Source organism: Pteropus alecto, unplaced genomic scaffold (genome assembly GCF_000325575.1).
Source record: "Pteropus alecto unplaced genomic scaffold, ASM32557v1 scaffold269, whole genome shotgun sequence".
Lineage (NCBI taxonomy): Eukaryota > Metazoa > Chordata > Mammalia > Chiroptera > Pteropodidae > Pteropus > Pteropus alecto.
This window is the reverse complement of record NW_006443566.1, coordinates 563,530-577,652: the sequence shown is the minus strand read 5'-3', so window position 1 is coordinate 577,652 and position 14,123 is coordinate 563,530. Positions and strand designations below refer to the sequence as shown.

The 14,123-nt window shown below is 36.9% G+C and overlaps 1 protein-coding gene and 1 long non-coding RNA gene across 2 annotated transcripts in view; one reads left to right on the top strand and one right to left on the bottom strand.

Moving 5' to 3' along the window:
- The window catches only part of MPP7 (membrane palmitoylated protein 7), a 221,545-nt gene extending 213,555 nt beyond the window's left edge, over window positions 1-7,990 (top strand). Inside the window, exons 14-17 of the mRNA XM_015598746.2 lie at window positions 683-776; window positions 1,812-1,920; window positions 3,404-3,547; window positions 5,056-7,990. Of these exons, the coding sequence (XP_015454232.1) occupies window positions 683-776; window positions 1,812-1,920; window positions 3,404-3,547; window positions 5,056-5,235 (527 nt within the window). The 3' untranslated portion in view covers window positions 5,236-7,990. The remainder of the gene's footprint in view (window positions 1-682; window positions 777-1,811; window positions 1,921-3,403; window positions 3,548-5,055) is intronic.
- Window positions 1-9,316, bottom strand: part of LOC107196558 — a 32,927-nt gene extending 23,611 nt beyond the window's left edge. The window contains exons 1-2 of the long non-coding RNA XR_001517997.2: window positions 9,084-9,316; window positions 8,468-8,525 (exon numbers count right to left, since the gene is read on the bottom strand). This is a non-coding gene — a long non-coding RNA (uncharacterized LOC107196558). The remainder of the gene's footprint in view (window positions 1-8,467; window positions 8,526-9,083) is intronic.
- Window positions 9,317-14,123: the final 4,807 nt, after the last annotated feature.

The following is a 14,123-nucleotide window of genomic DNA, read 5'->3' as shown; positions in this document are numbered from 1 at the left end:
TGAACCTTTGTGGGTTTTTCACTTGCCATACTAGCACTGCAAATCCTTAGGGTTTTGTTTTTGTTTTTGTTTTTAAAACTAATCCTGTATTTTTCTGCTCTATTATAATTCATTAAAAATAATTAGAAAAAATTACTGAAAGTTTGGAAGTTTAATAGCATTCCAAGAAGATGTTTATAATTTTGCAAAGGAGGAATGTAGAGCAAGCACGTAGAGGCCTATGACTTCAGTTAGTAAAACAAAACAGTGATGGTATACCAACTATGTGCCATGTGTGGAAGAGTGAGATAATTTCAGAGTTTACCTTACAACCTAGTGGGCATTAGACTTGCTTCAATGAATAAAGATCAATAAATAACAATAATATGCATATTATTTGCAAAAATAAAGAGATATTTCTCAAGGGCTGAAGTACCATTTTTATTTTATAACATATAAGTACTTTCAAAATGGTGAATAATAGCACAGACACAGTGCAATTCAATTCTGAATCCACCTTCAAATAATATAATTTTAATATCAGTGGAAAATCTTAATGGCATTTTGCTGTAGTTTATTAGCTAATTTGCTCTTTTATAAGTTTTAAAACCTTAATTGAAGAAAAACTTTAATACATGATGATTTCTTTAGTATTTTCCCTAGGGTGGCTGATGTAGACTTTTCTAAACTCTTTAAATCACAGACACCACCAGAGCAAGACGAAGCCAGGAGAGTGATGGTGTTGAATATATTTTCATTTCCAAGCATTTGTTTGAGACAGATGTACAAAACAACAAGTAAGTCGATGTTTCTTAGATTTTGTGTGACTTTTGCTTTTAAATATGTGCCTGTATATCCAGTTTTAGCCACCTGAGAGTCCCTTTCCATTTGAAAGGTATTTTAATTTTTATAATATTTGAAACCAATAAAAAGGTAATAATTCAGTTAGTAGTTGTTACCAGTCTTCACCTGTAATTTTTAAATAATCTAGAGCCACTATGTTTCTGATAAGTTAAACACGTAGAAATTATTTTGAAGAATGAGGGGAGGGTTGCTAGTGTCTTTTTGTAATCTCCTTCCACCCCACTAATTGAATCATAACATATAATTTGGATAGAATTTTATTTTAAAAACAACTATACTAGATTCCTAGTTCCACAGTTTCCTCCATACACACCTCTCCCTCTCTCATTAGCTTTTCAAAAAATTGAAATAATGGTAATCATCTTGTTTGTATCATATCCTTTAGCTAGCCCTAAGTCCCTTCTCCCCAGGTCTTCCATTTGTTTAAAAATGAATATTTTAGGGTATGAGGGAGCAATGTGTGTTTTAATGCAGGATTGTGGGATTTTATTGAAACATCAAAATGCTTTTTTCACATTTGGCACAGCGATTATGTTTTTATAGCACATAATCAGCTGCCCTGGTTCCATTAGCCACCAACCAGTTCCTCCTCTAGTTCTGAAGCTTAGCTTGGTTATTCTGTAGTGTGCAGTCAAATTTCAGTAGTTTCTATTGTTTGGCTTATTCACCGTTTTATTGCATTGCATTAGTCCTGAAAAAAGAGGTGATGGAAAACATTAGAGTACTGCTGGACTAAAGTACTTTTTTCTGCTTAAGTGTAATACAAGTAAGTGTTACTGATTTAAAAATGTAAAATAAAAGATTTTTTAAAAATTTGACATTCCGAGTACTTGGCCCTATTTATTAAACACAGTAAAAAAATTCCATGTTCAGCAAAAATATCTTTTATATATAGGAATTATGCCTTGCCATCTATCTATATATATTTAATTCATAAATGATTCTGATGCACGTCTAATTTTCTACAGGTTTATTGAATATGGTGAATACAAAAACAACTACTACGGCACAAGTATAGACTCAGTTCGGTCCGTCCTAGCTAAAAACAAAGTTTGTTTGCTGGATGTTCAGCCTCATGTAAGTAAACCATGAGCTTTCCAACACCTTCAGGCTCATGTAATCTACTGCACTTCATGAGAGTATTTCAATATGAGGTAACTCTGAAGTCTACTCACTTTGGGCATATATGCGGCTTTCCTAAGATGACAAAAGCATTTCAGTGTAATTTGGTGAACACGAAGTCTTTGGTGAACAAAAAGCCTATATTATTATTAGAAAAGAGGAGTAGAGGAAGTCTCGAGATCTATGTTTGTAACTCTTATTTATATTCAGTTTTTGTCAAGTATAATGACTCTTAGATATTTCTTCTATGTATTTAAAAAATATTAGCATGTATAATATATTCCTATGTGTTATGTATTATAAGTATTCATAATTTTCAACAATGGACATTTTGGTTCTCAGTCCTCTCTTTGATTTTGGTTCTGTATGTGTAACGAGGCATTCACAGGAATTGTATGGCGTGAGATCCTCATTGCAGCTGTCAGGCAGATCTCTGCCAGGCGCCCTGGGGACTCTTATGAACACTGTGGACTGAGAGTGGATAAAGCCATTCAATTCCTTGTCATATCACATAGCCTTTAGCAGAAACCAACCCACAGCATTTTCTCACTATCCAGAGGCCACAAAATCTCCCTCCACAGATGGCTGCACCCTTGGGTGCAAACCTCTAAGAGCCAGAATGACCCGGAGAAGTCTTTTGTACCTCTTAAGAGTCATTAGGGAGGCTGACTCCTAACTTAGTCCCCGGCGATGGATAGAACGCTCTTGCTTGTCCAGCACCTCTCTGCCGGTGTTCTGGGGCTACTAATTCCCAACGCCCTCGCTGTGGTTTACACTCTGCATTCGCGGGGCCTCAGCATCCCGTCCGTCTCGTCTCCCCGACTGCCACCCTACGCATGCACACACACACAACCTGTCTGCCTAACCTTTCAAGGGAGTTTATGATTTATATCCATGTTCTGGAGAGGTCTCAATTCTCACCCTCTGTCAGCCAGGTGAATCCCCAGAAGCACAGTGTAAATAATGTAAAGTATTTGCTTGGGGAGTGTTGACAAGAAGGGAGAGCGGGAGGCTCGCCCATCGAGGGCGCTCTGAAGGGTAGAGTGAAAGAGAACTCGTGCCTCCGATCAGGAAGAGGCTTAAATGAGATGGTTGGAAGACTTTCACGTACTGGTGGTTGTTAAACTCAGCACCTTCTGGTTACGTGACTTAAAATTCAGTTTCATGGTATTTTTAGCCACTTCTGTTCAATATTAATTATGGCATCATTCAAAACATTTTTAAAGGCAAGTTGCATTCTCCATTATTTTCTCAGCGGTGCTTATTACATTTAATTGTCAATAACTGATTGAATAATTATATACTGAAAGACCTACTGACCTTAATTAGAAAATAATTTTCAAGAATTTTCTCCTTAGAAAATAAAATTCAGTTTTACTGTAAAAGCCACTCATGAAATCATGGAGATATATAAGAAAACATTTCTTCTTCCTTGCAGACAGTGAAGCATTTGCGGACACTAGAATTTAAGCCCTATGTGATATTTATAAAGCCTCCATCAATAGAGCGTTTGAGGGAGACAAGAAAAAATGCAAAGATTATTTCAAGCAGAGATGACCAAGGTGCTGCAAAGCCCTTTACAGTAAGTATGATAATGTATTAGTGAAAATATGCAAGCAGTACTTAAAATCAAATATGCAGTAGCAGCTACCTTAGGAAGACTATAATAGATAAACTGATCCAAAAATCTATAGTATAGAATTGTATTTAGGTACATACATTTTTGAGTGATTGTACTGTGATTGATTTTTGTGCTTCTGTCGATGGATCTTCTATTATATTGACTCAAAACTATTTTGCATAACTTATAAAATTTTTGTAGGTCATTTATATAAAAGTTAGACCACTTAGTTTTCAGACTAGCCTTAGTTTTAATGGGAAAAATACCAAAGTCAGTTACTGTTATTCATTAATAGTCTAGATGAAAATTTTAATAATTTGCCTTTTTTGTCTCTTGCATCAACAGTCATAGTTAGCATAGTAAAAAAAAAAAGCATTTTGGGTATAGGACAACTAGACTCATATTATTCAATAATTGTATTTCCTATGAATGTTATTACAAATGGCAACTATGGCATATTAACGACTATAACAGTTTATGGTAAGCCTTTCATTGTTTTTTTGTTTTTAACCTTAAAGTTAACATATTCTACTTTAGGATCAAAAATTAAAAGCAAAGAAATTAAATGTCAAGAACTTTTCTTCCTCTCCTCTCGATTAACTCATCTTGAACTTTAGTCAATATTGTACACTCTTAATTGTGGTTACAAAATACAGACATGCTTTTGATTCCCAGTATTTAATAAGTAACTTTTTCTACAGTGATGCCAGTACATGTCCATGCTAAATGGGAACCGTCATATGATGTTAGTTACTCAGGGCTCTTGCTTAACACTAAAGTTAAATTTTCTGTTGTGAAGTCTTCTGAGACACTGAAATGTGGACTTTGAAATTACTTCACTATGTTGCAGAGTAGAGTTACTGTACTATCTATAAATTTAAAGGTTTCTCAGTGGAGATAATAAATGATAACAGTGTTAGGATCTAGCTCACTTATATTTTTATATATAGTTAATATAGTCTTGAATTATATAATGAACTGAAATACTCAGTTTCAAAACTGTGAGTATGAAGGGCCCACCGGATCCACTTCTAATGAGACATAAGAAGAACATGGCAACTGTCCTTTCACAAATGTATCCAACTCTGAAAAAGTAGTTTTTGTTATAAATTCTTTGCTATGAATAAGCATAAAAAATGCAGCATCAGGCTAAAAGACTCTTCCCACCCCTCCCACATAGCTGTTTTAATACTAAAATATCTTTGTAAGTGATTATCCTGAACTTCAGGTAAGACAGGAATTTTGACTCTCGTCAGAGCAGTTTAGTTACAAGCAAATCACAGAAATGGTGTTAGAAATTATGACTTCTGAAGAACTCGTAATTAAAGAGGGTAATTAATGTTCATTTCTGGCTGAGGTGAAAGAACTGACACAGAACAGCATTAGATAAACCATTTGTGGAATGTTTGTACTGATATGAAGTGATGTAATTACCTGGTTAACCACTTAAAAAAATATTCCTTTTGTAGGAAGAAGACTTTCAAGAAATGATTAAATCAGCACAAGTAATGGAAAGCCAATATGGTCATCTCTTTGACAAAATTATAGTAAATGATGATCTCACCGTGGCATTCAAAGAGCTAAAAACAACTTTTGACAAATTAGAGACAGAGACCCACTGGGTCCCAGTGAGCTGGTTACATTCATAACTAAGAGAAATTTCCATAATCATTTTTTTTGTAGAGTGCATGATTGAATCAGTTACCATTTTGGTGGTAGGGTTTTTTAAAAATCTGTATCATTGTCATAGATGTGCAATCTTGGTTAAAATTGAATGTTGGTTCTGTTTGTATCTTTTTTAAAAATAGCCTTATTTCAAACAATGTTTGAGTGTAAGATCCAAAATCAAAATTTGCACAGTAGTGTATTCCAAGCAAAGCTTTAAACTTTCTGGATGTTTTTAATATGTAGCTCTAAGATGCGGTTGAACTTTTTTAGAGAGACATAGCTAGAGAATATATGCGAGAGTTCAGTGCTTCAGACTGCCATCAAGTCTGCATGTTCGCAGATGAAGGTATCAGCAGCCTCGTGCAGGCTCCAGACAGGACAGCTCTGCCGTTCTTTGAGTGGATCACCATAGATTCACCTGGGCTGCCAGTAAGGAGGAGTCCCCTTTCTATTCTAAAGGTGCAACCTTTTTCTTGTAAGTCCTCACTGAATGTGGTTGATGGTATTTAACAATGTATAATGAAACCAATGTTATCACAGGCTAGTCGATATAAACATGAGTTAAGTTCCTGTGGCATCTCATCGTTACAACAAAAGTTACATTGAACTTTTATTCGAGGACCTGCTGTATGTTCACAGTGTGTGCATTCGAAAGTCATTCTTGAAGAAATTACTGAAAACTTGCCTTAGTGGCCCTCGTGTTATAGTTTGAGAAGGCCTTATGAGTACATATCAGTGACTCAACCAATATTTAATAAGGGAAGATAGACATATAAAATATATATAACTAAAAACTTTTCCTTGTGGCATTAATCTTAGAATGGTGTTATCTTGGGGTAAGAAATGATTACAAAGGACTTTTTTTTATTTGTATATCCTCAGACCGCATTACTGGAGTCACCAAAAAAGCTTTTTTAGCTGGCTTTGGATTTTGCCCATAAATTAAAAGAATGTGATTCTTATTCTAAAAGTAGAGGTCTTACATGTTACTGATTCAGTTAAAGGCAAATTTTCAAAATGCACAGTTGATCACCATATATTTAAATTGCACTAAGATGTATTTTAGAAAAATTTTCATGTAATGTTAGCATCCTTCATCATCAAAATAATCCTTAACACTGGCCAGATGCCATTCTAATCTTATGATGTAAACATTTAGATGGGATCTCTCATTTTCCTTTGATACTACTGATCTTCAGCAAGTAATTAGCTCAAAATACTAGAATGTCCATAAGACAATGTGTCCTGCCATTCAAAAATCATTGCATCTATGACTTTCAAACAGAAAAATATTATTTTTTGATTTGTAGAGTTTAGATGTCATGTTTAAAGAAAAATAGAATGTAGTGAAATTTTATATATTTATGAACTATTTGAAAAGCATATTTTTTTATCAAATGGGGCTCTTCATAAAATTGTATAGATGGCATAATTTAAAGTAGTAATTTTATAAGTCAGGGTCAACATTCCATGTAAATATTTGACCTTTATTTGTACACAGATCCACTACTGTGTTATATGTGCACTGCACATTGGATATTATCCACTGGATTTGCTTCAGACATGTCAAATTTCATATTAGAAAGACAAAAATGGCAATGGCCTTGATACACACTCACACCAAAATACTTAATCAGACTAAATGTTAACATAATCCAAACATTGAGTTCTAAGTTTATGAACTAAATAGCAAGCAATACAGTTTTTTAAAAAGGTGGGGTAGGTTGCCAAATCTGCCACTAGAGCCATACTTTATAGTTGTGTGGCTGGTCTACAAAAACATAAGTCTTACGTAGATGGTTTGGGTAGAATGTTCTCTGTGTTACTGAATGAAATTTCCTATAAATCAAGATTTCCTATACAGAGAGTAATGGGAAATGTATCATTTAGGCCGTCTAAATTGTTTTGTTCTGAAATATCTACTAGGATTATTTTTTTCATCTGCAGATAATGCCTCAGTTCTTTACTATGGAGGTAAAGATGGTGTAAGGTGGCAGAAACTGAGTCCTTTTTCTTAGTGATGGAGGTCTTACAAAAATAACTGTCCAGACTTTCTCCCCCTTTAGACGAGAGCGGAGCAATATTTTGAAAATAATGAAAAGGGGCACTTTGAGAAATACTTTATCAGGTAGTATGCATGGTCTTGCAAGTGACATTTAGATGGCTGTCTTGATGCTTACAGAGAGATTTGGTTAGTTTAATAAGGCAGGCCAACTCCAAGGGCTGGTTGACAACTATAGCTAAAAGCCCTTGATTGATTCTGTATTTTCTGCATCCCCAACCTCCTTCTCCAGGAAGGAGACCAGCACCGTGTACTGTACTGTACTGTTCTTTGAGTAGCCGTCTACTAAAACCGTGCTAGCCACTATTTGAGAGAAGAGGAATGTTTACTTAAGTGTATATATTTAAAATCCAAGATCAAAAAAATTCTATGTTCCCATGATTAATAAATTAGAATTGGTTAAAAATAAAAAGGTGAAATTGAAAGAATTTTTTACCATTATTATACCTGTCAATATCGATGTTGTTAAGGCTGACATTCCTGGTATTATATAATGGTTGGATGTATCTAAATTTTAATAATTTAAATTGACAAACGTGGAAACTTCTCAGATTTACAAAACTATGTTAAAAGCTTCCCGAAGATATAGATTTTTATTATTTATTCTTTTTGATTAGTAAGGATTTATAAATGTAACAGAAAACCTTTGGTCTTAATAAAGTATCTTCAAAACATGTTTTTGTACTTGGAGATCTATCACACTGCTTCTCATGGTAGAACTAATTCTGTTTTTTACTGATACTAAGCAGTTTATTTGAACTTTTATGTCTAAAATTTGTTTCAAACAATTTGTTGGTTTTATCAAGGTTGTTGGGAGATGGAATTCGCGAGTCCTGCTCTTACCCATACAGTGGGATGTACCATCCTGGCCCACCCATGACGGGGTCACCACTCCCCCCACAGGCAAAGCTAAACTTTTTCCACTGTGCATATGAGGACAACCTGCCACCTGCTTATACAGACAAGCTAATTATTGGCCTGGCTTCAATAGTGAGCCAATTAGCCCCAGCTCTGTTTCCACTGAAAGCTTATACAGTGTAGCAGTTAAAAGAATTGTTGAGTTTTTGCTAATTACCAACTTTGCAGCCTTCAGAAAGTAGTTTAATCTCTCTGGTCCTAAGCAGAAAAACGGAGGCAATAATAGTACTTACCTCATCAGAGTCTTGTGGGCATGAAATAAATGATCCATGTGAAGCACTGGAACAAAACCTGGGATAGACGTATTCAATAATTGTGAGCTGTTTCATAATGATCATTCCCACATCACATAATTTAAAAATAGCTACATAAAATTCTAATTTTCCTACACACAGTTCCCCTACTAGTGAATTCACTGGAAGCTTTCTAATAATTTCTATTATAAGCTTTATTAAAAAAAAATCCCATTACTTCTAAGTGATACATCAGGAAATAATTAGGTAATCCTCAATAGGAAAGTGAGCCAATTTTTATTTTTAGCCACTGGTATGCAGTATAATATCAGTTTGAAAGAAATGTCTCAATGTCCTTTCTTCTGCTACCATCCTCCCTTTCCAAATGTTTGCTCAGTTACACGTAACCTGCAGGGCAAGAACTATGTTCCCTTTATAACTGCTGTCTTTTATATACACCTGCGCAGGCCCGATCACTACCAGAAGAAATTGGACTTAATAATCACACATCTGTATGATTTCCATACACTCTCATTTAGTCCTCACAACTATCTGATATGAAAGACAGTACCTTGATATTTACAATTGAGAAAATTGAGAGGCAGGGCTTCAGTACCTTGCTCAAGGCGACGAGCACTGGAACCAGGATTCAAATCGTGGTCTGGTTTCCTCCAACTTCATGCTGTTTTCACTGCATCACGCATCCTGGTGTTGCTATAACTTGAGCCAAAGCTGGAAACAGATGAGAACTGGTTATTAGGAGAGTGACTGTTCATTCCTTTTATGTACATACAGTTTACAACGAGTTTTAGCAGAACACTGTTGATGTATCTGTGCCTATATAAGTAGGTTAATCTTCAAACACTGGCTATTATTAGAAGCATAAAAACACCTACATAGAAGAATATGCAATTTTCTGTTTGGTCTGCCTGAGACACAGTCCTTAGTGATGAATCATGACTGGTCTAAGTCAATTGTGGTGATATGCTCTGGGCAATGATTGCTCTGAGTTGGTCATACTACCTAATTCCAGGTAATCTGTTGGAAGAGCCATAAGAAATGCTTGTTTCCCTGATTTAAACGAACAACTGCATGAGGTGAAAATCTTATGCCCTGCCATGATCCTTCCTGTTTGAGATGCTTCAGTTATGTTGTCGTGCTTGCCAATATGACAGGCACACTCCTAGCCCTGGACCAGCAGATGGTAAAGGCCAATCTACAGAGGATGACCAAGTAGAAAAAGGAGAAGATCCTAAATCCATGTCACTGAGCTGTCGAAAAATTCCTGAGGCCTCCTTCCTCTAATTGCTAGATAAGCAATAAATGTTCTTCCTGTGCACAACTGGTGGGAATATAGATTGATGCAGCTACTAAGGAAAATGGTATGGCAGTTACTCAGAAATTAAAAATAGAACTACCATACGATCCAGCAATTCCACTCCTGGGTATGTAGCCAAAGGAAACGAAATCACTGTCAAAGAGACATCTGCACCCCATGTTCACTGCAGCATTATTCATAACAGCAAAGACATGGAAACAACCTAAGTGTCCATCAACAGATGAATAAAGAAAATGTGTGTGCATATATATACACATATATGCATATACCCACACCATATACACACATGTATACACACACAGAAAGGAATCTTATTACTCAGTCATTAAAAAAAAAAAAAGGAAATCCTGGCTTTTGTGACAATATGGATAGACCTTGAGGGCATTAGGCTAAGTGAAATTAAGACAAATGCTACATGTTCTCACTTATATATGGAATCTAAAAATGCCAAACTCATGGAAATAGAGAATAGAATGGTGGTTATCAGGGGCTGAGATGTGGGAAAAATGAGGAGATGTCGGTCAAAGGGTACAAACTTCCAATTAGAAGATGATTTCTGAAGAATCTAATGAACAGCAGGGTAACTGTAGTTATACTGTATTAGATACTTGAAAGTCGCTAAGAGAGTAGATCTGATATGTTATCACCACACACACAGAATTATGTGAGGTGATGGAACTATTAACCTCACTGTAATCTTTTTGCAATATATACATCAAATCATCACGCTTAATACCTTAAGCTTACATATGTTATATATCAATTATATGTCAGTAAAGCTGCAAAAAAAAATAAATGTCTGCTGGTTTAAGTCACTGTTCGGCTGCTGACTTGCTGCTGAAAGCACTCCTCATGGAAGGCAGTGTCCACGAGCAACTCTGGCTACTCCCAGTATCTACTTTCACTTACCAAAGGTTGCCTTTTTGCTCAACTGTCACATGCCCTGCATTGACACATTGGTTGAACTTTAAAACACTCTGGAACCTGTAGGGTAGACCAAATAAGAGACTCCAATTAAATTTTCTTTTTCCTGGGTTCCACTTTTTTCCTCCATAGTATGGACGAGAATTTCATCTTAAAATTCAAATTTAGAGAAAGCTTATGTTTTTGGATTTACAAATTTATCATGGTGGTGAGGCTACCATTTTTAACAAAGTATTGCCTGTTTAACTGTTTAACTTGACTTGGCAATACTAACGCCAAAAGGTTCCATTTGTTCTGTGCTGGACACTCTAATTAGTAGTATACGATCTGTTTATAATCGTTGGCTCCACTCAGTAGGAATATATTGAAATAACTATGACTATAAAACAATAGAATTGCTGTCGATGTTGAAGAAAAGTTATATAGCATAAAGTAATAACTTAAGAAAATATATTGCTATTAGGAATCAATTAGATACCACAACAGGATAGAAGAGGGACGTAAGCAATATAAATGTACTTAAATATGATAAATTAATATTTTCTAAGAATTCGAAGGCAATCAACTGTGGAATTAAAGTAAACACAGGGCAATCAAAAAGAGAATCCATTAAATGTGATGACAGAAACAAGACCGATGGATCTCTTATTACAGATCAGATTTGATTGGCATAAACTCATGTATTAAAAGACAACTTTTCACTATCAAAAATTGAAACTATGTATTTCTAGAAGAGAAAGATTTAAAGCAAAAGAATTGGCAGGAATAAGGCAGACAGATGCAAATAAAAAGAAAGCAGAGGACATAATAATATCAATGTTACATTTGGTATTCATACATTGGTTCAAAAAGTCATTCTTTAGCAATCAGTGGTATAAGCCACAACAGGAAGAATATTGAAGACGTACAGCACAAATGAGAAATGTAATCAACAAAGCCTCGTTACTTCATAATCTTTAAAACACTTCTTTTAGACCTTAAAGAAAAATAGTTATAGGAGGTCCGAATATCATAATTCCTCAGACTGATTTTACAGCCAGGAAAGCTTTGTGCAGAAATTCTGGTCAAGATGGAGGAATATGTAAACACTGTGCTCGCCTACTCCCGTGACCACATCAAAATTCCAACTAAATTGCAGAACAAACATCAGGTGGAGATGCTGAATAAACAGGTCCCACACACATGGTGTGGCAATGTTAAGAATTGGGAGGGATATCTTGGCTTTGGAGGTCTCCCTTAAGAAGGGAGAGTTCACAGTCCCACACTGGACTCCTCAGCTTGGGGCACCAGTTCTGAGAAGCTCCAATAACATCTGGCTGTGAAAACCAAGGATTGCACCTGAGTGAGACAGAGGGCTGCTGGAGACAGAAGTGCTCCTCTTGACGGGCCTACACATGAACTTGCTTACAAACTTATTGGCTCTAAGTCCCAATGTGGGGCAGTAGCTTGAAAAGCACCAGGGACATAAGGGGAGTAGCTAAATTGACTAGCTTCAGAGCAAGGGCTGAAGGGGCAGGGGTCAGGGCAGCTCTCTCAGTACAGAAGTACTAGCAGGTGCCATAGTTCCTTTGTTAAGCACTTCTACCCAGCAGACCAGCATAGGCGGGTACCAAATCTGTACTCTCCATTGACCTGGCTGACACTGTTGGCACCATCCTGGGGATTCCCTGATATCCCGCCCCACCCAATTTGCTCAATATACCTGAGCCATTTCCAGCAGCTTTCCCACACCAGTGGCTTGGCTTGGCTTGCACTGCAGACTTTTAAAAAATCTCTCAATGGTCTACTAACCTCAAACAGGCAGCAGCAGGCCTTGGTGTGCCCTACACCTTCTGCTATGTAGCCCAAGCCTGGTGCAAGTGGCAACCAGACTCAACTTGTATTGTAACTCCCATTGGGAGGTCCACAACTTGGCATAAGTGGTGGCCGGTCTTGACTTGGAATGTAGCTTTAATTAAACAGCCAAAAGTCTGGCACAAGAAGTGGCTGGCCTAAGCTCACATTATGGTGCCCATCAAAGGGTACCAAGCCTGGCACAAGTGGCATCTGGCCCTGGTTCCAGCATAGCCTCTCCCAACTGCCTCCAAGTACAGCAAAGGCAACAACCAACCACAGATCACTTTCTAGCTCTGACCAGGTGGCCCCAAGCCCAGCAGCGGCTTTACCTTGGCCTGCACCAGAGTTCCTCTAAGAGGCTCCAGAACCAACACACCTGATTGCCAGCTTCAGACCACACAAGAACACCACCCAACCAGCTCCACAAATGATATACTGAAAGGTAGACTCAGCTGGCACCAGAGCCCCATGAAAGTGACTCCCATGGGGTCAGCTCATCTGCTGCAGTCAAAGCCAGCTCTCACAATCAGTTAGCCTGAGGGTTAACCCCTGCACTGATGTGCCACCAGCAATCAAGGCTCAACTACAATAGTAGAGCACATGCAACCTATACAAGAAACACCCATGGAGCATCTGGCTTAGATGACCAGGGAGACTGTGCCACTGGGCCCCACAGTACACCTACCACATAAGGCCTCTCTGCCAAGATTGGAAGATTTAGCAGATCTACCTAATACAAAAACAAACAAATAAAAACAAAAACAACAACAAAAAACCCACAGGGAGTTCTTGAGGTTCTCGAGACAAAGAAATATGTCTCGAATGAAAGAACAGGACAAAACTCCAGGAAAAGAACTAAACAAAATGGAGACAAGCAATCTACCAGATACAGAGTTCAAAACTGATGATAAAGATGCTCAGTGAACTTAGGGGAAGAATGTACGAACTTAGTGAGGATTTAACAAAGAGACAGAAAACAGAAAAGGATATAGAAAACAAAGAATCAGAAATGAAAAATACAATAACTGAAATGAAGAATACCTTAGATAGTATCAATATAAAATTAGATGAAGCAGGGGATCAATTTAGCAATCTGGAAGACAAGGTAGCAGAAAACATCCAATAAGAACAGCAAAAAAGAAAAGAGAATTTTAAAAATGAGGTATTTTAAAGGATCTCTGGGACATCAAACATACCAATATTCACATCATAGGGGTGCCAGGAGGAGGAGAGAGAGCAAGAAATTAAAAACCTATTTGAAGAAATAATGAAAACTCCCATAACCTGGCGAAGGAACTAGAAATACAAGCCCAGGAAGCACGGAGTCTTGAACAAGATGAACTCAAAGAGGCCTATGCCAAGACACATCATAATTAAAAGGACAAAAGGTTGAAGACAAAGAGAGAACCTTAAAAGTACTAAGAGAAAAGCAGTTAGTTACATACAAGGGAGCTCCCAGAAGACTCAGCTGATTTCTCAACAAAAACTTTGCAGGCCAGAAGGGATTGACACAAAATATTCAAAGTGATGGAAAGAAGAACTACAACCAAAATTACT